The sequence below is a fragment of the Chionomys nivalis genome, chromosome 10 (assembly GCF_950005125.1).
Source record: "Chionomys nivalis chromosome 10, mChiNiv1.1, whole genome shotgun sequence".
In the NCBI taxonomy this organism is placed as follows: Eukaryota; Metazoa; Chordata; class Mammalia; order Rodentia; family Cricetidae; genus Chionomys; species Chionomys nivalis.
This window is the reverse complement of record NC_080095.1, coordinates 23658590-23684035: the sequence shown is the minus strand read 5'-3', so window position 1 is coordinate 23684035 and position 25446 is coordinate 23658590. Positions and strand designations below refer to the sequence as shown.

Sequence of the window (25446 nt, the reverse complement as noted above, 5' to 3'; positions counted from 1 at the left end):
AAGAGTAGGAATTTAGAAGGTCAAAACTTGCCCAGAGTAATATGTAAGGGTTTTTGCACTAGTTAGTAGTATAGTTGCCTTGGTAAACAACCAAGGGAGAATAACAAGTCCATGCTCTAGAGATTTCATTTCCTGGTGTCATAAATTTTACTCAAGAATTTTTAAAATACTTGTTTCTGTCTGGTAACTACCTCCCAGTGACTTCTGAGATGGCTTCTGAACTCTGAAGTCCTTTGGTATATGTTTACATTATAGGCTGCAGTTTTGGATTTAGTCACCATCACCCTTCTATTGCTTTCCAGTTGTCTTCTCTGCCTGACTTGATTCCTGCACTCACGGCTGCTGAGCAGCGAGCTGCATCCTCTCTGAAGTGGAGGACCCATGAGAAGCTGCTGCAGAAATATGCCTGTCTGCCTCACATCATATCAAGCGACCAGATTTATTACCGTTTCTTGCAAAGAATGTTCACCATCATGATGACAAATGTGAGCTCTGAATTTCCCCTGATGGTTTTGAAATTGGGGATAATTTTGTCATTACCAAATTCTTTACCTGTTCAAGATACATGAACCTTATTTCCTGTCAGCTTGGAAGGGCAGCATCTCCACAGGTCCCCGAGGAGGGGAATCAAGTCTCCTCTGCTTCTCTGATGTACTCTTTGCTCTTCCACCATTAGCTGCAGGGAGGTATGAACGGAACTCCATTTACACATACTCTTTGTCCACTACCAGAGGAGTGTGCTTAGACTCACCTCACTCTTTTGTGTTGTTTTCAGAAGCACTGCATGGTAGCCCAATCTGTCCTCAAATTTATTACATAACTGAAGATGACATTTATCCTCCTGCCTCTATCTCTGCTGGCCATAAGTGTGTGGCACCATACTTAGTTTATGTGGTGATGGGGACTGAACTCAGGGTTTACCTTAGACTTGTTAACAGTACTTCTGGAGAGAAAGGTTGACAGGACTCAGTAATGTCAACTGCAGAAGAACCTCTGCTTTGCTCTTTCTTCTGAATGTACCCACAACGTCAGCATCTCACATCTGCCAGGCCATTATTCTCAAGACTCCCCAGCAGTCCCTGTTAGTGTGTCTTTTATAGGGCCTAAGTACAGTTGCACTGAAAGTATGGATGCCTTAGTGCAGATAGCCCATTCAAGTGAAGGTAGTAACAACTTGAAAACAGCTATGTGAGAACCTCATTGTCCACCTTTTATAACACTTCCAGGAAGGACTGTTTAGCTTGTAATCCACTGTGCATGCACGATGGCATCCTAAAAACAGTTTTGAAAGTTGTTTTTATTTTTTTTATTTTTGAAAAATCTGCAACTTCTGGGGATGTAGCTTAACAACAGGGCATTTGAATCGTGTATAAGGTCATAGGCTCAATCTCCTGTAACAGGGCAAAAAACAAACAAACAAAAGCTTACATATGTTTCTACTTTACAATCTGAACTGAAGTATCTTAATGTTTCATTTCATAAAAGGGAAATGAGGAATCCAAGAATCATCTACAAAATTCTAAATCAGTTTTAGTTTCAAAGATTTAGAAAGGAGAAAAATATTACTGATATTATCAACTTAAAAAAATAAGAAGCACAGTATATTACCTACCACCTAACAAGTTCATCACACATAGCAATGGAAATCTGAGGAATTGAAGGTTGTGCTATAGACATAATAATCTGAAAAAATTATTTGTTAAGAATAACTTCTGTAACTTATTATTTATTTATTTATTTATTTATTTATTTATTTATTTGCTGTGTGTGCATGTGAGTATGTGTAAGAGCACACAGATACCGTGACAATTTATGGAAGCTGTTCTAGGCCCTCATCATTGATTTCTGTCCCAAAATGAATATTTACCTTGCATTATAAGACATTACATGAAGCATAAACTGAGCATATTTTCATGTGTCTTGAATATATGGATTTGAAAATTTGTCATACTAAACCAAATGAAAGAAGGGAGGAACAGGCTTTTATTTAGTTCACTGTCTGAAATCCATTTAAGCCCTATTATATTTCTGCTTATGTGCAGTTCTTAAATTTTCAGTTCTAAACCATAGCAAATACTGTCCTTTTGTATCCAACAGTTAACAATATCACATAGCATAGTGCCCAGTATAATGGACACTTGTGTAGATGGAAGAGGGTACAATCAGCACTGACTCTACACTACACAGCTGTGGTTACCTGTCAGAGATTACTACTATAGTGTCTGGGTGTTAGGTGAAGAAATATTATAATATTGATAAGTATGTCAGGATGGTGAACATGAATTTACAATGGAAACAGTATACTTGGGTTACAGATTTTTCTTAAAGGTATTGGATTTTCCCCTCCAATTTTCAGTAAAGTTTACTGGTTAAATTCATTTAGAATCAAGATTCTGTATAGTGGTGTAATGAAAATCTTAAGGACAGAGAGTTTGGAATACTGGTTGTAACATGGAGTCCTGCTAGTTGGGGTTTCTGTCCTGCCCAGTTCCCACAGTTTTTAGGTTCCAAAGAAGATCACACAGAAAGTCTACATTAATGATAAACTGATTGGCCCATTAGCTTAGGTTTATTATTAACTCTTATAACTTATATTAACCCATTATTCTTATCTATGTTAGCCACATGGCTCAGTACTTTTTTCATCGGGGCAGGTCACATCCTGCTTCTTCGGTGTCTGGGCAGGACTGCGGGAAGAACTCCCTTCTTCCCAGAATACTCCTGTTCTCATTGCCCTGCCTCAACTTCCTGTCTGGTTGTCCCATCTATACTTCCTGCCTGGCTGCTAGCCAATCAGTGTATTTAAAACATAATTGACAGACTACAGAATTGTTCCACACCAACTGGTGATGCTACCTGTCAGCTGGCTGGGTCCTTTTGCTCTGGCTGGTGGCACTCTCTAATATTAACACCCTTGTGGAGTGTTTTGGAACCTTTACCTCCACACTGACACATGTTACAGCTTTTGTGTAGGCATAGGAAATTGAGCTTCCTTAGCCCTGAACAGTGAATAGCATTGCACCTCCTGGGCTTAGATATTTAGTCTCCAGCCGTAGATAAGATACCATCACCCAAATTCTTCAGCAATGTACTTGAACATGGGCTCTCTAAATTTCTGCTTTAGAAGTAGCACGGTTTTGGTTATGTAATTGGCACATGTCATACTCCTGGAAATGTTTGTTGAATGTGTAGAAATAATATTCTGTTGACTGAAAGGATTGGTGGCTGAAGAACATGTCATTTAAGATGAGCTGGCAGGGAAATGATAGTTAAACATGGGTAATTTGGATGTGACTCTGCAACTGAATTAGCTTGTGATAGGACATTTTATTTCCCTGAGTGACATTAGCATTAGGTAACAGAGATCTCCCAGAAGGGTGTGAGCCCAGAGTTTGACAGATAGTGAACACTTTTCATTTAGCCAATAACTAATTTATTTGCTGGAGACTAGTTGAGGATGTATGTTAGGGTAGTGTAATTGTCTTTCCTATTTTATTTCTTTAAGAATGTCTTACCTGTCCAAAGAGCAGCTGCACGAACTCTATGTGTTTTTCTACGCTATAATCGTAAACAAGAGCAGAGGCATGAAGTCATTCAAAAATTAATTGAACGTAAGTAATCATTTTGGAAAAAAAGTTACTGAAGTAGTTGACCTTAATTATATCTACAATGTATTACATATTATTTTTCAAAGATAAAGCAGGTGAATATCTGATTGTGCTTTTCGTGGAATTTTATAGGTTAATTTATCTTGGAAATCTTTGTCATGATCAAAATTTTCATAGATGAAAGTAGTATTTAATCAGAGCCCTCTTTTGTGAATTCCAACACTTAAGAAATTTAAATACATAAATGTATGTTGAAAGGCTAATTTCTACCTTAATGAAATAGCATTTGCAACTAAAGCACAAATAGAATATTTTTTTAAATCTAGTAATTTACTTTATAATGCTGTTTTAAATATTAATTGAATGAACCAAATATGGGCTTATAATTCTTTCTTGAATGGTGTTGACAGTACATATTAATGTTAATAGTGAGCTGTGATGATTTGACTATTTAGAAATTAGGTTAACACATGCAATTTATTGTGATTTGTTAAGGGATAAACATCATGGCAAAAATCTTTAAGTTGTTAATTCTGGTAGCAAATATATACATTTGTTTAATCATTGAACACTTGCCTTGACTATAATTATGCTTAAATATTTTTTAATAAAACTATTATCCAGTACAGACAAGGAAAAGGACTTCCTGACTATTAGAATTCACCATATTAATCATGAATCACCACTTTTCAGGGGAAAAATACTTCCATAAAATTCTATTTAAGGAAAACTGTGCTCAGTATTTTTTTGTTTGTTTGTTTGTTTTGCTCAGTATTTTGATTTTTCATTTTTTGGCCTGTTTTAATTCTGTTTTCATTTTACATTGGTAGGGACTTAAATTTAGGATAAGTCTCATTTTAAAGATTCTGTTTGGTTTTAAGTATTAAGAACTTTGCCTTTACACAGTTATGTGAAAATGAGGAGATTATTTTTGAAAAACTGACCTAAACCATTGTCAGTAATTGTGTTTACGTATGATTTTATGCATGTCAGACACTTTTAAGGAAACAACGAGAGAACAATTAGTTTAGTTTGGAGAGACTTGGAGGGTTTGCAGATCACATTTGAATTGTTTTAAGTGTGTACATTCACTCAGATTGCTTTCCAGGTTTCAATAAGACAGGGTACTCAGCATATAGGCAATGGTCAAACATAGTAACGCTAGACATTCAGTCATCACAGTCCATCAGTGCTTACTGGAGTTTATTCAGTGTTAATAAAATCCTTTTCTAGTTTTTGGTGTGTAAATATTCTAGTCTACAAACCTAGAGTATACAATGACTATTTTCTCTTATCTATTATATTTGTTAAATAAGTTACAGGTATAATGAAACTTTGCATAATTTTTTATATTTAGCTTTATAATATTTAATTTCATATAGGAAAAAATAGGTTACGGGTTTTTTTTGTTGTTTTGTAGAGTTGGGCCAAGGAAAGAGTTATTGGAATAGACTTCGGTTTTTGGATACCTGTGAATTTATCATAGAGATCTTTTCCAAATCATTTTTCTGCAAATATTTCTTTCTACCTGTTATTGAACTAACCCATGACCCAGTAGCGAATGTGAGGTATGTATCACTCTGCAAGGTTTGAAAATATTGCGTTTCTCATATGTCCTTTGTGGTAAATGTTTGAAAACTCTCTTAATTAAGTCAAGTAAGGAATTGATGCCTACTTTCAGAGTCTCAGTAGTTGTTTTTGAAGATTGACTTAACAGCCACACATTTATGGGATCCTGCATGGATAATATATGGATATGTAGCAATAAAAATCAGGCTAGTTAGCATTTTTTCCTTAAATATTTGTCATTTTTATTTGCTCAGAGCCTTCAGACTGGTCTTTATTTATTTATAAAATATATAATGAGTTGCTATGAACTGTAGTTATCCACTCTATTGCAAAGGCTTCAAGATATTCCTTGTATATTAACTGAAGTTTTACATCCTTTGCACCTCCTTCCAACCTTCCTTCCTCCTACCCATCTATTTGCTGATGACCACCATTCCACTATTCACCTTTTAGCTTCCACATCTAAGGAATCTAAGGAGCAACATACAGTACTCTGTGTTTACTTTATTTCACTTTTTGTAACACCTTCCTTTGCCCTTTGTGTTGTAGTAGTGTTTCATTCTTTGTTAGAATTGTGTTTTTATACCATATTTTCTTTACCAGTTGGTGCATAGCTCAGTTGGCTTCATAGCCTGGTTAGTAATAGTCTTGGGATAACAATCTCAGTCTCGTAATTGATGTCGACATCTTTTGTCTTACTGAATTGAGCAAGCACAAATCAAAGCCAGTCTGCCAGTCTGGCTGAGTAACTATTATTAATATAAGATCCTTAAAAAGTATTTCTTACTAAAAGCTATAGTCCTTATTTTCAAGAACTTTATTATCTTGTGACCCATGAATCAAAATGTTTTCTAGATATGCTTTGGGTAATAAATTGTGTGCTTCTCTACATAAATGTTTTAATATTTAATTTACTGCATTTAGACACCATCAAGGCTAGGAAAATCCTATATTGGTATTTCAAGGACCCTTCTCTCCAGTGACCAGAGTGAAGTCATTTCTCCAGAGGGGACTTGAGGGTTATTAGTTACAATGTCCCCAGTATCTGTGCTGAGCAGTGGTTGAGATGGAGACAATTGGTGCATAGTATTGAGAATCCCAGAGAAGAGCTTCTTCACTTTTCATATGCACAGAAGCAAGGGCTACTGTGTAGAAAAAGCTCTCAGCTAAGCATCTGCCAAAACCCCATCCTGGAAACCCTGCAGTGGCACTTAGCTGCCTCAAGATTTGCAAAAAGGAATACAGAGCATTAACCTGGAGAACACACAATGAGCAAATGAATCTAGCAGCTTTAAGATAGAAAACTGCCCAGCTTCTGTCCCCAGAACTAGCCTAAAAAGAAGGAAAGGTGGAGTTTAACAAAGCAGAACATCTCATTGACAACCTTCTCCTGGGAAGGCTTTCTTCACTCTCTTGGATCTCTGCTCACCTCCCTGGCAATCCTTAGCCTCCTTGTTTCTTCTTAATGGATCTAGACAATGGTAGAGACTTAGCATGTTTCCCATTTCTCTTCTTCCCTCACTGCCTTTATTATGTTAACGATCTCTCCATTCTCTTGCCTAAACTATCATTTTTATGCATTCCTGACTTTATCTCTTGCAAGGACATCCACCTGGACTCCAGGCTTACTGAGCTAGCTGCAGATTTATAATTCCCATAGAATATCTAATGGGCATCCCAGACTTAATCTGCCTAGCATTCAGTGCTGGGTCTGCTTTGTCTGCATCTCTTCCTTCTGCAGTGTTCTGCATCTCAATAAGCAACTGGTTCAACTTCCCACTGCCCAGGCCTAAACTTAAACCCTATTCTCTCTATCTTCCCTTCTGCAGTCCCTGTGGCTACTCTGCTGCTCACAAAGAGATGCAGAGAGCAGGCTTCTCTGGGCACCTCTACTGCGCCTTGCTCAAAGCACCATTAGCTCTTGATTAGGGTTTTCTCCATTGCTTCTCTCTCTCCTTAACCACTTACAGTCTAATCTCAAACAGCAGATGATAATTAGGAAAGTTAAGTTAGATCACTATACTCCTCTGCTCATAGCCTCCAGTGCTTCTCATTGCATCTGAAATAGAAGCCAGGCTCTGTACAGTGTCCCGCAGAGCCCTGCATGAGCTGGCCCCTTGTCACCACTCAGGTCTCCTACTAAGCTCATCTTTGCTATATTCTTTCTCGAGGCTAGTTTGCTAATTCAGAGTATCACTAGGCAAGCCTTCCTTCTTGGCCACAATGCTTTTCCAGACACTTGTGAGAGACTTGCTCCCTGTCTTTCTAGATCTTTCCTTAAATACATATTTTCAGTGAAAACATTACTACTCCAACACTGTCTTTCAGACTGACTCAGCACTTTCTGGCAGACATTTTCTTTATAAGCATTCTATTTTCCATGCCTCATACCAGAATGTAAATTCTTGAAAAACCGAAGATTTTATTGGTTTGGTTCAATTTTGTGTCTTGGTACCCACAATAATGAATGCCTTATAAATAGTAGGCACTCCACACATGCATGGACAATTGAACTCTGAGATTTCTAAAGATTAAACTTTTTCTGTTGCACATTCCTATTACTGTTAGTTATTATTAAGCTCACTCTAAATGCAGAATGAAACTTTGCTACATGCTGCCCAAAGTGAAATCAGCTCTGAAGATTCCTGCAGACATGCATCTTCTTCAGCAGTTAGAAATGTGTGTGAGAAAACTCCTGTGTCAAGAAAAAGATAAAGATGTCCTGGCTATTGTGAAAAAAGTAAGTGTCTCTTCTGCTTAGAAAGCATGTGTCTTGCAGTATGGCAGTGTTAACTTCAGCTTCCCTACCTTAACTTGATAGGATAACAATCTGTGGTAAGAATTAATACATGGTAGGTGTGTTTGCTGCTGCTGGCTATACCAGTTCCTTTGAAGGGTGTTTCTAAAAGTAATCATTTTTGTTACTAGCAGTATGAGTTCCTTGTGGGAGAGCTGAGCATTTGTGAGGTGTCTGTGAGCCTGGCTCAAATGATGACCAATACCTCATTCACTAGATTTTATCTATTATTGTTCTCAATTCAGGAAGTCATTTTTTCTAGAAGAGTGTGGGAAGAACCCTCAGAGTGAATCCAGTGGGCTGTTTGGCCTTGTAAAGGCACTAGAGCTAGAAACTGGCTGCTTGAGAACATGCTAATAGGTGGTGAAGATCTGATATCACCCAAGCACATCTCTTTCCAAAATTTATGCCATATGATTTTGCTCTAGCATGAGGATCTGTTATGTGAATTGTTTGAAAATGTTGAGAAACTAAGATAGTAAAACATTTAAAATGCTTTAGCTTTCAAAAACTGAACTTAATATGTAACTGACACTGTTAGAAGATCAATAAAAAGACTATGGATGGGTATGACTTTGGAACACAGTTTTCGAAGGCTTATTGGTGGTTACAGATTAGCATAGTGTAAGCTCTTCTCTTTGAATATCCCCGGGGAAAGAGTTTCTTTGATAAATACTTATTGATTGCATTTCATTACTGTTGGATCAACTGTAATTTCTAAAAACTTTCCTTGTAGACAGTATTAGAGTTGGACAGAATGGAAATGTCTATGGATATGGTGAGTACATTCTACCCTTATAGTAAAGAGATACTTACATCAGTAAGAAGTTGGCACAAATGATTAACAATGCCATTTTAAATTTTAAACAGTTTCAGAAAAAAAATTATGAGAAAGATTTGTTGGATCAAGAGAAAGAAAGAGAAGAACTACTGTTTTTGGAAATGGTATGTTGTCCCATGCACTCTTCTTTCTGACTAGCTTTAGATGGGCTTTGATAGTATACCTAAAACTAGTTTATTTCAGTTTTGCAAATTTTCTGAAAGACTGAAGTCTTCATTTTCTAAAGTTTTATCTGTTCTTAATTGGAAGAAAAATTATAGTTGAGAGTGTTTAGGAAAATGAGTTTCTTAAGTGAAACTAGTGGGTATGCAGCCACATGTATTCAGACTCGGTTGAGACATTCCCACCTGCCCCTGGCAATCCATTCTCAGAATTCATTGAATAAGTCTCTACCACTATGGTGATCATATTTTCTAGAACTCATGTGGCTTTAAATGTCCCTGATGCCAAAGATACAAACTAGTGTTTTGCTTATAGGCCATCCTATCTTGTTTTTTTCCAACTTTTACATCAAAATTACTTTTTTTAAATTGAGCTTTACATTTTTCCCTGTTTCCCCTCCCTGCCTCTCCCCTCTCCCCTTTAGCCCTACCCCAAGGTCCCCATGCTTCCAATTTACTCAGGAGATCTTATCTTTTTCTACTTTCTACTTCCCATGTAGATTTGATCTATGTAAGTCTCTCTTAGTGTCCTTATTGTTGTCTAAGTTCTCTGGGATTATGGTTTGTAGGTTGGCTTTCTTTGCTTTATGTTTAAAAACCACCTAAGAGTGAGTACATATAATTGTCTTTCTGTGTCTGGGTTACCTCACTCAAAGTAATGTTTTCTAACTCCATTTTCCTGCAAAATTCAAGATAATTGTTTTTTCCTGCTGTGTAGTACTCCATTGTGTAAATGTACCACATTTTGCTTATCTATTCTTTGGACAAGGGGCATTTAGGTTGTTTCCAGCTTCTGTCTATGAAGAACAAAGCTGCTATGAACATAGTTGAGCACATGTCCTTGGGGCACAATTGAGCATCCTTTGGATATATACCCAAAAGTGGTATTACTGGGTCTTGAGGAAGGTTGTTTCCTAATTTTCTGAGAAATCGCCACACTGACATCCTAAGGGATTGTACCAGGTTGCATTCCCACCAGCAATGCAGAAGTGTTCCCTTTTTCCCACAACCTCTCCAGCATAAGTTGTCATCAGTGTTTTTGATCTTGGCCATTATTACAGGTGTAAGATGGAATCTCAGAGTTGTTTTGATTAGCATTTCTTTGATGACTACAGCTGTTGAACATTTCCTTAAGTGTCTTTCAGCCATTTAGATTCCTCTGTTGAGAGTTCTCTGTTTAGGTCTGTACTGTACTCCATTTTTTTATTAGATTATGTGTTCTTTTGGTGACCAATTTCTTGAGTTCTTTGTATATTTTGGAGATCAGACCTCTGTCTGATGGGGTTAGTGAAGATCTTTTTCCATTCTGTAGGCTGTCGTTTTTGTCTTGTTGACCATGTCCTTTGCTTTGCAGAATCTTTTCCTAATTTCAGTGGGATTGCTGGGAGTTTCTCTCCATTTAGTTTGATGTTGGCTGTTGGCTTAATGTATATTGCCTTTATTATGTTTAGGTATGTTCCTTGTATCCCTGCTCTCTCCAAGACCTTTATCATGAAAGGATGTTGTATTTTGTCGAAAGGTTTTTCAGCATCTAATGAGATGATCATGTGGTTTTTATTTTTTTAGCTTGTTTATATGGTAGATTATGTTGACAGATTTTTGTATATTGAACCATCCCTGCATATGTGGGATGAAGTCGACTTGATCATGGTGGATGATGGTTCTGATGTGTTCTTGGATTTGATTTGCCAGTATTTTATTTAGTATTTTTGCATCAATGTTCATGAGTGAGATTGGTCTGTAATTCTCTTTCTTAGTAATGTTTCTGTGGTTTGAGTATCAGGGTAATTGTAACCTCATAAAAAGAGTTTGGCAATGTTCCTTCTGTTTCTATTGTGTGGAATAATTTGAGGAGTATTGGTATTGGTTCTTCTTTGAAAGTCTTGTAGAATTCTGAGCTGAAAACATCTGGGCTTTTTTTAGTTGGGAGACTTTTGATGGCTGTTTCTATTTCTTCACCAATTATAGTACTGTTTAATTTGGTTATCTGGTCTTGATTTAATTTTGGTAAGTGATGTTTATCCAGAAAGTTGTCCATTTCCTTAAGGTTTTTCAATTTTGTGGAGTACAGATTTTTGAAATATGACCTGATGATTCTCTGTATTTCTGCTGTGTGTGTTGTTATGTCCCTTTTTTCATTTCTGATTTTGTTAATTTGGATATTTTCTCTCTGCCTTTTGGTTAGTTTGGATAAAGGTTTGTCTATTTTTTGATTTTCTCAAAAAACCAACTCTTTGCCTCATTGATTCTTTGTATTGTTTTCTTTGTTTCTATTTTGTTGATTTCAGCTCTCACTTTGATTATTTCCTGCCGTCTAGTTCTCTTAGGTGAGTTTGCTTCTTTTTGTTCTAAAGTTTTCTAACGTTCTGTTAATTCACTAGTGTGGGATTTTTCTAGCTTTTTTTATGTAGGCATTTAGTGCTATGAACTTTCCTCTCAACACTGCTTTCATTGTGTCCCATAAATTTGGGTATGTTGCGTGACCATTTTCATTGAATTTTAGGAAGTCTTTAATTTCTTTCTTTATTTCTTCCTTGACCCAGTGATGATTCAGGGAAGCACTGTTTAATTTCCATGTGTTTGTGGGCTTTCTGGAATTACTATTGCTGTTGACTTCTAGTTTTATACCATGATGATCTGATAAGACACATGGGAGTTATTCCAATTTTTTGTATTTGTTGAGGTTTGTTTTGTTACCGAGTATATGGTCAGTTTTTGAGATGGTATTATGAGGTGCTGAGACGAAGGTACATTCTTTCCTGTTTGGATGGAATAATCTATAGATGTCTGTTAAGTCCATTTGAGTCACAACATCTGTTAGTTCTCTTATTTCTCTGTTCATTTTTTGTCTGATTGACCTGTCCAGTGGTGAGAGGGGAACATTAAAGTTTCTCACTATTAGTGTATGACGTTTAATGTATGATTTAAGCTTTAGAAGTGGTTTTTTTTTTTTTTTTCAAGGAATGAGGGTACCGTTGTATTTGGGGCATAGATGTTCAGTATTGAAATTTCCTCTTGATGGATTTTTCCTGTGACTAATATGAAATGTCCTTCTTTGTCTCTTTTGACTGATTTTAGCTTGAAGTCTATTTTGTTAGATATTAGGATAGCTATACCAGCTTGTTTCTTAGGTCCCTTTGATTCGTATATTTTTTCCCAACCCTTTACTCTGAGATGATGTTTGTCTTTGAGGTTGAGATGTGTTTCTTGTATGTAGAAGAAGGATGGATTCTGTTTTTGTATCCAGTCTGTTAGCCTGTGCCTTTTTATAGGTGAGTTGAGTCCGTTTATGTTAAGACATATTAATGACCAGTAGTTGCTATCTCCTGTTACTTTAGTTGTCATTGTTGGTGATGTTAACTTGTGTGTTTTCCCCTTCGTTGGGATTTGCTGCTATGAGACCATCAGTTGTGTTTTTGTTGATGTAGCCAACTTCCTTGGGTTGGAGTTTTCCTTCTAGTATTTTGTGTAGGGCTGGGTTTGTGGCTAGGTATTGGTGAAATCTAGATTTGTCGTTGAATATCTTGTTTTGTCCTTCTATGGTGACTGACAGTTTTGCTGGGTATAGTAGTCTGGGCTGGCATCCATGGTCTCTTAATGTCTACATAGTCTTGACTAGGACCTTCTCTCTTTCATTGTCTCCACTGAGAAGTCAGTTGTAATTCTGATCGGTCTACCTTTATGTTACTTGGCCTTTTCCTTTGCAGCTTTTAATAGTCTTTCTTTACTCTGTATGTTTAGTGTTTTGATTATTATGTGGCAAGAGGATGTTTTATTTGGATCCTGTCTATTTGGTGTTCTGTAAGCTTCTTGTATCTTCACAGGCATATCTTTCCTTAGGTTGGGAAAGTTTTCTTCTATGATTTTGTTAAATACGTTTTCTATGCTTTTGAGTTTAACTTCTTCTCTTCTTCTATACCTATTATTCTTAGATTTGGCCTTTTCATGGTGTTCCATATTTCCTGGATATTTTGGGTTAAGCTCTTGTTAGATTTAATGTTTTCTTTAACTGTTAAGTCTACTTCCTCTATTGTATCTTCAGTGCTTGAGATTCTTTCTTCCATCTCTTGTATTCTGCTGTTCATGCTTGTGTTTGTGGTTCCTGATCATTTTGTCATGATTTCTATAATTCCCTTGGTTTGTGTTTTCTTTATTGCCTCTATTTCTCTTTTCAAGTGCTGAATACTTTCATATGTTTGATTTCTTTTTCTTGGTTTTCTTGAAGTGATTTGCTGATATCTTTCAATTTTTTGTTTGTCTTTTTTCATTTATTTAAGGGAATTTCTCATTTCCTCCTCTAGAGTTTCAAACATTATCTTGAAGTTACTTTTTAGGTCATTTTTTTCTGTTTCATCCATATTTGGTTGTTCAGGTCTTGCTGTTGTAAGGTCTTTTTGTTTTACTGGTGTTGTGTTGCTCTTTGTGGTGTAGCGTGTGTTCTTACCTTTTCTACTCATCTTTTCTTCTAATAGGTGTGGTTGAGGCTGTCTGAGATTCTGTTGAGTAATCTTCTAGGTGCCAGTAAATAGAAAGCTCAGATGGTTGTTCCTCACACAGTCAGTGTCACAGTTCTAGTTACCCTGTTGGTTACTCCATGTTCCTGGAGATAGCTTAGCTCTCCTGTGATTTGCTCTGTTCCCTTGAAGTTTGCTGTCTCAGGTTTACTTTGGCCTAGGTTGCTGGCTTTGCCCTGTTTCTGTAAATTCTGGTGTGGAACCCCTCCTGCAGAAGTCCATGGGTTGGAGTTGGACCTGGAAAGATTTCTGACTTCGGTCTACTGCCTCAGAGGTCCTAGGCTCAGGTGCGCCCAGAATCACAAAGGACCTGCTTACTCCCTCAGAGGTCCCAGACTCATGCTCAGGCACTCAGAGGTTTCAGATTCTTGCCTATTCCCTTTGATGTCCCAGACCAATGCCTGTACCCAAAGAGGTCCTGGCTCAGACCTACTCCCTCTGAGGACCCAGACTCATACCTGGCCCCACTGAGATCTCTGGTTACTGCCTATTCCTTCAGAGGTCCCAAGGTCACTCATGCCCAGACTGGCTTAGGCCTAGTTCCTGCGAGGTCCTAGACTCACACCCGGACCCACCAGGGTCCTGGCTTAGGTCTACTCCCCTGAAGGTTACAGATTTACGTCTGAACCTTCAGGGGTCTCTAGCTCTGGCTCACTTGCTCAGCGGTTACCCCCCTGTAACTGTTCCAGTGGAGATCACTGACTCTGGATATGGTTGCTGACTCAATCCTGATCCACCAGTGTCTAGGGACTGGGTTTGCTTTTGGGACTGGATTTGCTCCTGGCTTCTGCTCCTGGTAGAGCTTGTTCACTCTCTGTCCTAGGTAGCTGGTTCAGTCTCATTCCAGTTCTGGTGGAGGTCACTGGCTCAATCCTGGTTCACCAGTGTCCCAGGACTGGGTTGGCTTCTGGGACTGGATTTGCTCCTGGCTTCTGCTCCCGGTGGAGCTTGTTTCCCTGTCTTGTTTTTGTAAGTCCATTTTGAGAACCTAAAGTAGGCTGATCACATCATTAAGAGCTCTTCTGTCACATGCACACATTGTGAATATTTTCTTGAACTCTGCCTTCTCTTGATGTATTTAACATTCTTTGGAAAGTTTTAATTTTGATGTTCCTTTTATTCTTTAAAAAGATCTATTTTTGATTGTGTGTGTGTGTGTGTGTGTGTGTGTGTGTATGTATGTAGTATATGTACAGAAGTGTGATTTCCCTTGAAGGCCTGAAGAGGGCATCAGGCCTCCTGGATTGTAGGTGGATATTTGCCACCCACTTGGGTTGTTAGGAACCAGACTCAGGTTCTCTGCAAAGGCCTCAAGTACTTTAGCCACTGTCTTGTTTCTCCAGCCCTAAAGTCCAACTTACTAAGCCTTTCTTTTATGATTTGCTGTTTTAAGAATCGTTTGTCTGTTTGACTTCACATGTTCCTCCATGATTCTACAAATTTGAGTTTTGAATTTTACACTTAGGCCTTTGCCCAATTTTAAATTAATATTTATATCTTTTGTTATTAGCTATTTTGGCTCTACTTACCAAAACTCCTTTTCTTCCACTGAAATTGCTTTACCACCTTTCACAAGTGTCAGTCATCCTTGTGTTTCTTGACTTCCTCTTCTGATCCACTCACTTATTTGTATGTCTGCTTTTTAGGCAATACCAACTTGCTTTCATACTTTTTAACTGTAGGTATTTTTAAAATCAGATAGGGTATGTTTTTGAACTCTTTAAAAAGTTTATTTATTTATTTATTTATTTATTTATTTATTTATTTATTTATTTAATGCTTTGGCCAGTGTAGGACCTTTGCATTTTGATAAAAGATTGACATCTAGTTTGTCAATTTTTATTTGTCAAAAGTGTGTTGGCATTTTAGTTAGTGTTGTGTTAACTGGAGCTAATCTAGGGGCTGGAGGTGTCACTTAGTGTGTGCTACTGTGAGAACTTGAATTTTTATTAACTTTTTTAGTTAGCATACAAGAGAGTGGTTTTCGTAATATTTTATACATATACAGCATTGTGTTTTGCTCATACTCATCTCCTTATACCTTGGGACCACAGGCAGGCAGGCATACCTCAGTCAAGTAGGGACATCTCTGCTGTAGCTATCAGGTGCTGCCTGATAATATTTGTAGACTTTGGATTAGTGGAAGCTAGTGTCCGCTGAAGAATAATTCTCCTCTATTTTTAGTTATGTGTTGTATATGTGAGTGCAGATGTCCTCAGAAGCCAGAGTCAGATCCTCTGGAACTTGTAAGCAGTTGTGAGTCAGCGTGAGTCTTCTGTAAGAGCAGTATTTGTTCTTTCCATTAGCTATTTCTCGTTCCCTAAACGCACATTTCAAAAGTTTTGCCTGATAGTTAAAAAGATGTTGAAGCAAGTACAGTGGTGGGCAATGGATACCTGTTTAAAGGACTAAAGCTAGCCCAGGTTAATTTAATTCTGTCAGCAATATTCTCTTAAAAATCACAAGCTCCACTGTGGAAATGCCTGCGATCTTAAGTTTATAGTCCTCAGTTTTTCTATATATCATGCTTCAATAAGATACTTTAAATATGTTTGGTAGACTTCTTTTTCCTCTCAGTTTTTTGTTTTTGTTTTATTTTTTGTTGTTGTTTTGTGAGACAGGGTTTCTCTTTGTAGCCTTGGCTGTCCTGGGACTTGCTCTGATGACAAAACTGGCTTTGAATTTACAGAGATCGATTTGTCTTTGCCTTCTGAGTGCTGGGATTAAAGTTGTGTGCCACCACCACCCAGAGAAGGCCTCTTAGACTTTTTAAAGAAAAACATTTTGTTGTTTGCCAAATAGGAATTGAAATGGCCATACCTAAACATATGCTATGTTGATGAGAACCAGCGAACACCTTGTAGGAAATAAATACTCATTGTAGAATGATGCCAAAGTCATTGTTTTAGTTGAACAGACTCCCAAGAGCAATATTCTGTGATATAAAATACCACAAATTAAAACAATGGCAAGCCTCCAAATTCTGTACCAAGGGAAAGCCCCATTTTTTAGAGGTATTTTTGTATCTCTGAAGGCCAGAGTCATTTTCCCCAGAACAAACTCCCACGCTGCACCTCTAACAGGCCACTGTATCCCAACAGGAACAGCTTGAGAAGGAGAAGCATCAGAACGAAGGGAGGTCCTCCAGTGAGAAAAGCTTTGAGAAGAAACGTAAGTGGTTCTGTGTCTTCTCATTCAGTTACAGGATTAATGTTGGATGACTGGGGAAATCCAGGTCCCTTTCTGTAGAGCAGAATACATGCAAAAGGAAGCTCAAGAACAACTTCACTGGTTTAAAAAGAAAAACCTGGGAGTGGGCTGTTAATCCAGGTAGCTGCCTGGAGGAGGAAGATGGAGAAGAGAAAGAGAAAGCCAGAAGATTAGCTGGAATGGTGGACAGGAAGGCATACAGTGGGGAGGGGAGCTTTAGAGAGGGTGAAGCCCAAAGCATTAGGGAAAGCGCGCTGAGAAATGCAGACCTGTGAAGCTGTGTGCCTGCGGTTCTCTGTAAGCAACTGCGCAGAAGCCAGGAGTTCTGGGAAAAAATGGTAAATTATTAGAGGGATTATTATTCTTCCCTTCTCTTTATCAAGGCAAATCTGCCTTCTTGAAGCATGATGGCCCCTTAGCCAGGTTTTTGACCAGCCCAATTGGATTAGCTCTTAAGGGAGCAGACTCAGGCTCACCCAGAGGTTGATTCCATTCTTTTGACATTTAGGCAACCAAGGCTACAGTAGCTTTGTATCTTTGTATCCTGAAATACTATGTGGAGCTTTAATTTGATAGGGAAAATTACTTTTTTTGCTTTTAAAAAGAAGTTACTTTTGAAAATTGGCTGACTAATGTGGTATAGGTATTAGGAGTACATGAGAAAAGGGAGGTAGCAGTGTGAGGCTGAGTCCCTGGAAGGGAAACCTTAATCTTGGATGACAATTAGAAGGTTGTGGAACTGACCCTCAATCGCGGAGACTGAACCATGGAAAATATGAAGTAAGAGTATTTGGGAAATAGTGCTGATTAAATAGGGATAGTGAATTTTACAGGGGTCAGATGAAGTTATACAACTTAAAACAGAGTTTATTTTAGGCAGAGACCCTAGGACACCAACGCAGAGCCTACCCAAGAGCATCCCCGTTTCTGTTCCTGGACCATCTAGCACTCCATCAACAAGTAAGGACTCATTCTGTTTTATGATTCGTACAATGTTTGTTTTAAAAGACAAATTGCAGTTTTATTTGCTTTTAGATTATATATATGATTTCTGAGGTGTCTTTTTATTTTTTTAATAGTAAAAACAAAAATGAAAATTTATTCAATGTGGCTACACTGAAAAGAGGAGTAAAGGTCTAGTGACGTCCACCTTCCCTCACTGCTAAGACCATTTCCAGGGTCCTGTTATGAGGTTCAGGTTTAATTAAAGGCTAAAGTTATGCGCATCTGAGCAGTCAAGGTCACTTTGTAGTCCTCTCTGCCATTGACTCACTGTCTCCTCTCTCAGGTGATCTGACAGAGTGCAAATCCCTTATCCAGGAATTTAGTCTCTCCCTTCATCCTGCATGAAATTCCTGGGACACTCTAGTTTCTTGAGGTCTGCTGTTTCAATATTTTGATGGCCAAAGGGTGGGTCAGAGTTGTCTGTGTAGAGCATCTTTATCCCTGCCAGGCCATTACACTTTGACTTTGAAAGTGCCCTAACTTCTCCAGTTAGTTTCCCCATTATTCCTCATGGGTGGTTTGAATTAGAATTACTGCAGTCAGCTCAGACTGAAGAGTGGAGACTTCACCCATCTGGGTTTTTCTGGACATGGTAGGATTTGAGGAGGACTAGGGGGTTGGAATGGTAAAGGGGGAACTGAGAGTTTGTATTTTCCTTCATTCTGCTTCATTCTAGGCAAAGAAATCAAGAAATCCAAATTGATTCGAAGCCAATCTTTTAATAATCAAGCTTTTCATGCAAAATATGGCAACTTAGACAAGTGTGCCAGGTATGTGCTGTCAACTGTTCGTTCTTAACTGGAGTTTTTATTTTGCAGTCACCCTACTTATTTACATATTTTCATATGTAAATATTTACATCACGAACTCAGAATTAATCTGAATTTTTTATGGGCTGACAATTTATCAATTTCTTCTGTAAAGATTATCACACTAAAAATAGAAGGTACTTATACGGTATTTACTATTTGTATCAAAATAGGTATTTCAGGAAATCTTTTCTCAAGGAAAAAAAATTAAAAAAATTAAAAAAAAATGGGTATCTTTGCACTGTAGGACAACTGTTTCCATGACATTATATGAAAATATCACAGAAAATACCCATTCTCTATGAGAAAGGTGGAATATATTATACATACCTCTTAACTTCCAAATGAGTGTGAGCATGCTCTATTTGCCAACAGGCTGCACATCCATGTACATTGTATCATTTCTGCATATGGACAGGCCACAGGTGTGCTTATCCAGTAGGCAGTCACAACAGAGATCTGATAGGAGCTATATATCTGCTTTTTGTTTATAGCCCAGGTCAAAATTGTAACCAGTTAAGATTAGAAGAGAATCGGCATGATTAAACTACCATGATTTGTAATATGTGTTAAATGCATATAGCATTAACAGCTGTAGGTCACTGGAAAAGCCAAGCAGTTTTAAGAAAACATGAGGTTGCCTGCACAAAACCTCTGCACAATATCAAATGTCAGTCAGTATTCTGGCATGGTTGGTGTAGGAACTTATGAGCCCTTACCCCTAACTGAGCAGCTCCTGACAGCAGATGGCTTCTGGGGGGAGCAGGTTTGTTTTCTTTAAGGTTGTGACCCCTGCTGGGTCAACTCTGTTCTGGTGGGTGGTCCCACACCTGTGAGTATATGGGAAGTACAATCTGTACTTGGTGGGTTATTAAAAAAAAAAAAAAGACATGGCGTTGGGAGATATGGTGGGAAGATAGAAAAGGGAGTGGATCCAGGAAGAGATAGGGAAAAATATGGTCAAAATACATTGTATGAAATTCTCAATTAATAAAAATATTTAAAAGATATTGATACAAAACATTACATATTATTTATTCTATATAATTATTTTATTATTAAATTATTATATCAAAAGATATTGAAAATTAGAAAGAAAGCACAAATACTTTAAAAATATTATTTCTCAAGATAAAGAACATGTTGAATTGATAGGCCAGACTTTGTAGACTCCCCATGGGAGGTCTTACTTTTTCTGAGGAGTGGATAGAGGTTGGATAGGAGAAAGTGTGGGGGAGTGGGGGGAGGGGAGGGAGAGGGAACTGTGGTTGGTATGTAAAATGAAAAAAAAATTTTTAAATAAAAAAATGTAAAAAAGAACATTTTGAAGAAAAGTATGTTTTGTTTTTTCTGTTATTAATTATACCTTGTTCCAGACTTTCAGCTCTAGCTTTTGGTATCATCAGTAGATCCATGCATTTCTCCTAGCCAAGAGTGTTCTCAGGATGTATAAACAGGACTGTAGCTAGTCCCAGGAAGGCTTTACCCATCTTACCGACCTTTGCTGAGCATCAGAAGAACATCTATAGTTTTGACGAAGCAAAGGAAATGCTTTTAAGTTGTAGAAAAAGTGTGTATTTGGAAGGATGAAATATAAAAAAATACTAATGTTTCATAAGAAGTAGAAGAAAGTATTTTCAAAACAAGGTTAAAACCCCAAGTGTTAGGTAGCTAAGTCTGAAAGTGTGGTTTTAGGTTCTAACTATGTCACTTTTTTTCCTAGTAAAAGCTCCACCTTAGCTCACACACCTTCTGTCTCAGGGCTGGTGAGGACTGCCATGCTTTCACTAACTGGTAAGCAGTAGCACACACTCTTCCCAAAATGGCTGCTTTAGTAAAGCATTATTTACTTTAAACAGTACATCCTTCTAATTCTAGATATGATGCTTTTTAAAAATTTATTTCTTTTTCTGTACATTGGTGTTTTGTCTGCATGTGTGTCTTTTTGAGAGTGTCAGATCCCCTGGAACTGGAGTTATAGACAGTTATGAGCTGCCATATGGGGTGTTGGGAATTGAACCCAGGTACTTTGGAAGAGCAGTCAGTGCTCTTAACCCCTGAGCCATTTCTTTATCCCCAAGATGTTTTTCTTAAATGTGTGTCCTCATCAAGTCCTTAAGCAATAAACTTTTCTTGTTACTGGGGAAATTGAGGTTCCTTTTTGGGGGTCTTAGTTTCCTTACTAAAATAATTTATAAATAGACTTGAAACTGGGGGATAATTTTATTAGAATTTAAGACAAAAGCAATAGGGCAAGCAAGATGTAAATCTTAGCAGTTGCCAGGAGAATAGAAATGGAGAAGAGAAAAATAGGAAGCCGTGCCGTCTGAGTTAAGGCAAGGTGGCAGACAAGCAGCCGTAGGGTGGGGAGGGGTGCTTTAGAGAAGGAATAACAAGTCCAAAGTACCAGAGAAAGTGTGCTTGGGCTCTGGACAGCGTTGGAGAGGAAGAAAAGGAAAAAAAAGAAAAGTTAGGCCTTTCTGAATCAGGCCACAGGGAGTTGGGCAGATCCAACAGAACTTCAAGGGGCTCCAGCAGACAATGGTATGTTTCTATCCAGAGGTAGATGCCATTATTTTTGCTAGGATGCAGCCATTTTCTCTTAATGGGCCTTTGGTACTACCATAACACAGCAGCCGAGGAAATACTTGACCATATACTATTTTAAACTGCATCAAGACTCAGAGCTTAACACTTGTAAAGAGAGAATAAGAACTAATTGTCGGTTAGTTAGACTGTGATCAAAGGGCCTGCTGAAGACAGACATTTCCAGTAATTTATAAGGAAGTTGGGCAGAATCCACTTACCGTCTTATGTACCTGAAAGTTTGTTTCAAGGGCCAGAAGATTCATTTAAAGACCAGGTGGTAAATGTTTTAGCTACTGTGGTCTAGTTACAGTCACTCAACTCTTGTTGCAGTGTGACAGCAGCCATAGGTGTTGCCTGCTGAATAAACATGGTGTGCTCTATAGCATCTTAAGTACCCAGACAGGCATTTGTTTCACAACATGTAGTTTGCTGACTATGGATTTTACAGTCAAAGATAGAATTATTCATAGAAAAAACTAGGATATATTACTAAAAATTATTTGTGGCTATATATATATATAGCTATATATATATTTCTAATGTTGTATATATTGGTTGAGAGTTATAATAATGATTGATAAATACTAAGATAAATAATAGTAACCCTTAATTTCAGAGGGCCTGAAATTTTAAGAGTTTAGCTATCTTTTGTTTTTAAGTTTTATTTTGAGTAATCTGTCTTCCTTTTTACTATGTTAATTTTCTTCTCATGAAAAATATGTATATATATATATACGAGATAGTTTGTAAACAGTGTTTTCATTTCTAAAACAGAATCTCTTTCTATAATCAAAACATTGATATTCGCACAAAGACGTCAACATGGTAGACCAGATTATCACTAGAAATCAGAAGTGCTTTGGTCATGGTACTTGTATAATGATGTCACCATATCTCATGGTACATTAAAAAAAAATGGCACTAGGCTCATTGGGTATGAAACCCCAAACTTCAGCCTCAATTAATATCTGGCATTATATAGAAATCATTAGCTCACTATGTAGACTTAAACACAAAAGATAAAATTACATTTTTTAAGAAGTTAATGGAAGAAAGTCTGAAGCAGGTAGATATATCTATTAACCATAGCAGTAAAGGAGTGACATATTGCGTCATCTGGGCTTTGAGATAGGGCCATAGAAAAACATGAGTCAAGACCTGGCTTGGAGAAAATATGCATAGTGTATCTTATCTCAAAGGATTTGTGTCAAGAATGTTCAGAGAAGACTAGGCAGCTAAGCTTAAAACGGACAAAAGATTTGAATGTGAATTTTTAAAGATAAAGATATAAGTGTAAAAATGCTTTGCATCACCAATCATTAGGGAAGTACAAGTAAAAACAGTGAGAAAGTGGAGCATAGCAGTGTCTGCCTGCAATCCTAGACTTGAGAGTTGGAGGCAGGAATATCAGGAGTTAACGCATCCTTGACTGCATGCAATACTGATGCAGCCTGGGCTGTAGGAGACCTTCTATTAAAACAAAACAAAGAAGTAGCTGTGTGGAAAATGCTGTACTGTTTGTTGCTTATAACATGTTTGAAAATGAAGTGCTCATAGTATGACTTTCAAGAATGAAGAGTACTCTGCAGACTTCCATACATAGAGAGGGAGAGGAAATGAGAAAGATAGGAGCTAGATAATGCTTTGGCAATTTTTTTCTGAAATTAAACACACTAAAAAAAAAAAAAAACCCAGCACATCTATTCCTAAGCATTTATTGAAAAATATTAAAACATAACCACATACAGATGTATACAGCTACATACAGATGTTCATAGTGGTTTTATGTATTATAGTCAAGAACCAGAATCAAGCTGGGTAATGGTGGTGCATGCCTTTAATCCCAGCTCTTGGGAGGCAGAGGCAGGCGGATCACTGTGAGTTCGAGGCTAGCCTGGTCTACAAGAGCTAGTTCCAGGACAGGCTCCAAAGCTACAGAGAAACCTGTCAAAAAAAAAAAAAAAAAAAAAAAAAAAAAAAAAAAAGAACCAGATTCATCCCATTGCCTCTAAGTAAACTCTTATTAGGAGAAATGTTAGCCCATCTATAAACAATGAAGTGCTAATATTCCTATACAGATGAACTTCAGTTATACTGATCATATGAAAAAAATAAGTATATTCTGTATAACTCTTTTTATGTTAAATCCTGAAAATGCAAGCTAATCTTTAGCAAGGGGAAAAGTGGTGGTTTGTAGAAAGAGGAGGTAGAGGAGGAATGATTATGAAGGACCCAATGGAACATTTGGGATAGCATGTTTTCATGTCTTGATTGTGATAATGGCAGTGGATTATACGCATGCCAAATCTTAATGTAGTACACTTTACTTTAATATAAATTATAAGGGAAAAAAGCCCACTGTCTGGAATATTCTCTCCTTGGTAGACATCTTTCTACCTCTATCTATCAACACCTCTGCCTCTCCACATGTTAACTTCCAGATGACTCATTCCGGACTCGCAATACCAGTAGCGTCCCAGCCTCCTTTTCTCCTAGTCCTGTTTTGCCCAGTACTTCCCGTGGGACAGGTAACACAGCTGATCCAAAGAGTAGTGGAAGTAAAGATGCGCAGCCTCGGAAGGCTACCTTGTAAGTACCAATTTCCCACTGGTGAGTGTGCTGTTTGACTCAGAGCACCTTACTTCCCACTTCCACACTTGAAAGAACTAAAAATGTCTGTAGCAAGGGACATGTTGTAAGATGAAGGTAAGTGAGAGCCTTGACTATGTTAGAGTGTACGAAATATTTGATATTACCATGTGGCAAAGACATTGTCTACTAGGTACCTAAACACCCACTAACTGATGTATCTGATCACCTGGCATTCAGAAAGGTGGCTACAGCTGATGTCTCAACAGCACGGGACCCAGAGTGTGGCTGAGCTGAACATATTTGTAGTCAATACTTGTGCTTTGAAGTTAAAGTTATAAAGGGCCTGCTTTCTTTCCCCATGGTTCCTTTGTGTGCTATTTGCTCCTTGTTTGAATTTGTTTATTTTAGACATTTAAAAGAATGATACCCTAAAAATCATTACAACAACACTGCAAGGATGCCCAAACTATAGTTACAGCTTTGTTCTTTTATACAGAACAGCCATTCAAATCACAATGAAACTTACTAAATTCATGGGCTTTTCCTTTCTATCTTTTCCTTCCTTCCTCTCTTTCTCCTTCCCTCCTTCCTTTCTTTCTGTTTTTGAGACAGGGGTCACTATATAGCTCACTCTGGCCTAGAACTTGAGACCCCTTGCCATAGCCTCCCAAATGCTGAGATTAATTACAAGTATACCTCACTATGCCTAGCTTACATTTTTGAATAAAGTTTTTCAGCTACTTCTTTCTATGGAAACTCTTCTCTGGCTGGCTGAAGTTTCTTTTAGGAGCTAGTTATAATTCATTTCAAATTCTGATTGGCCATTTGGTATATACTTAGAAATATGTGTATCCCATTTCATTCAGAATTCAAAAATAAAGATATTGAATGAAACTCAGTGGGACTAAATACTCCAAAAATAATCATAGCAACAGGTGATTCAAATATTGCAGAATAGTGGTGCCAACTTGAAGGATGTTCTTTCTACAGAACGCTCTAGTGCTGTCTAGGAGCTATGGGAGCAGAGGTGGCATGGGTTGGTATGCAGCACTCTAGGCTAGACTCATGTACCCACTCAAGTATGAGGAAAGTTACTGTGTATTGGTGAGCCTGGCCCTCGGGCTTATACATATCTGTCAAATAGCAGGTCTGGCCCATAGCTCCTTTAAGGGACCTCTTTTTATCCTGAGAGTTCTCTCTTTAACCCCAGACCCTCTTTTTTAAAATTTTTTTTGTTTTTTTTTTTTAAAAGAAAATAAACTATCTTTTTATCATTAGAATCCAGACCCTCTTTTTTACTGCCCTGAGCTTCTCCTGAGGAACATGGTAGCATCATCAGAACTAGTTTTGTTTTCTAGAGAAAAGGCTGCTGAACCAGTATTTTGTGGTGGCTTTCCTTTATTCCAGATACTTTGTGTGTTCTTATGTTGCTGAACACGCGTTTCCTTTTCACAAACCATATTTCCTATTTTCTTGTGTAACCGATGGTTACCAAAATGAATCCACAATAAAGACCCATGAGAACTCATACAGAGTTTGTACCTGTTTCAAGTGATCTGAAGGAAGGCTTGCTAGCATACACAGCCGCTTCTTCACACATGACCGACTGTGCAGCACCTGGCATATGCTCCTAACATGCCCATTGGTTGGATGGGTGATTGGGATCTATACTGGCCTTTTTCCAGTGTTTCAGAGACTGTCATATCCAAATTGAAAAGAAAAGAGGTACTCTTTATTTAAAACAAGCCTGT

General features: G+C 37.7%; 1 protein-coding gene across 3 annotated transcripts in view; it reads left to right on the top strand.

Moving 5' to 3' along the window:
• Ppp4r4 (protein phosphatase 4 regulatory subunit 4) overlaps positions 1-25446 on the top strand; it is a 94739-nt gene that overhangs the window by 67794 nt on the left and 1499 nt on the right. For all 3 annotated transcript variants that reach the window (XM_057783292.1, XM_057783293.1, XM_057783294.1), the window contains 11 exons: positions 303-485; positions 3506-3611; positions 5029-5176; positions 7773-7917; positions 8711-8752; positions 8845-8919; positions 16592-16661; positions 17577-17660; positions 18382-18475; positions 20238-20308; positions 23545-23692. In XM_057783292.1, the coding sequence (XP_057639275.1) occupies positions 303-485; positions 3506-3611; positions 5029-5176; positions 7773-7917; positions 8711-8752; positions 8845-8919; positions 16592-16661; positions 17577-17660; positions 18382-18475; positions 20238-20308; positions 23545-23692 (1166 nt within the window). The remainder of the gene's footprint in view (positions 1-302; positions 486-3505; positions 3612-5028; positions 5177-7772; positions 7918-8710; positions 8753-8844; positions 8920-16591; positions 16662-17576; positions 17661-18381; positions 18476-20237; positions 20309-23544; positions 23693-25446) is intronic.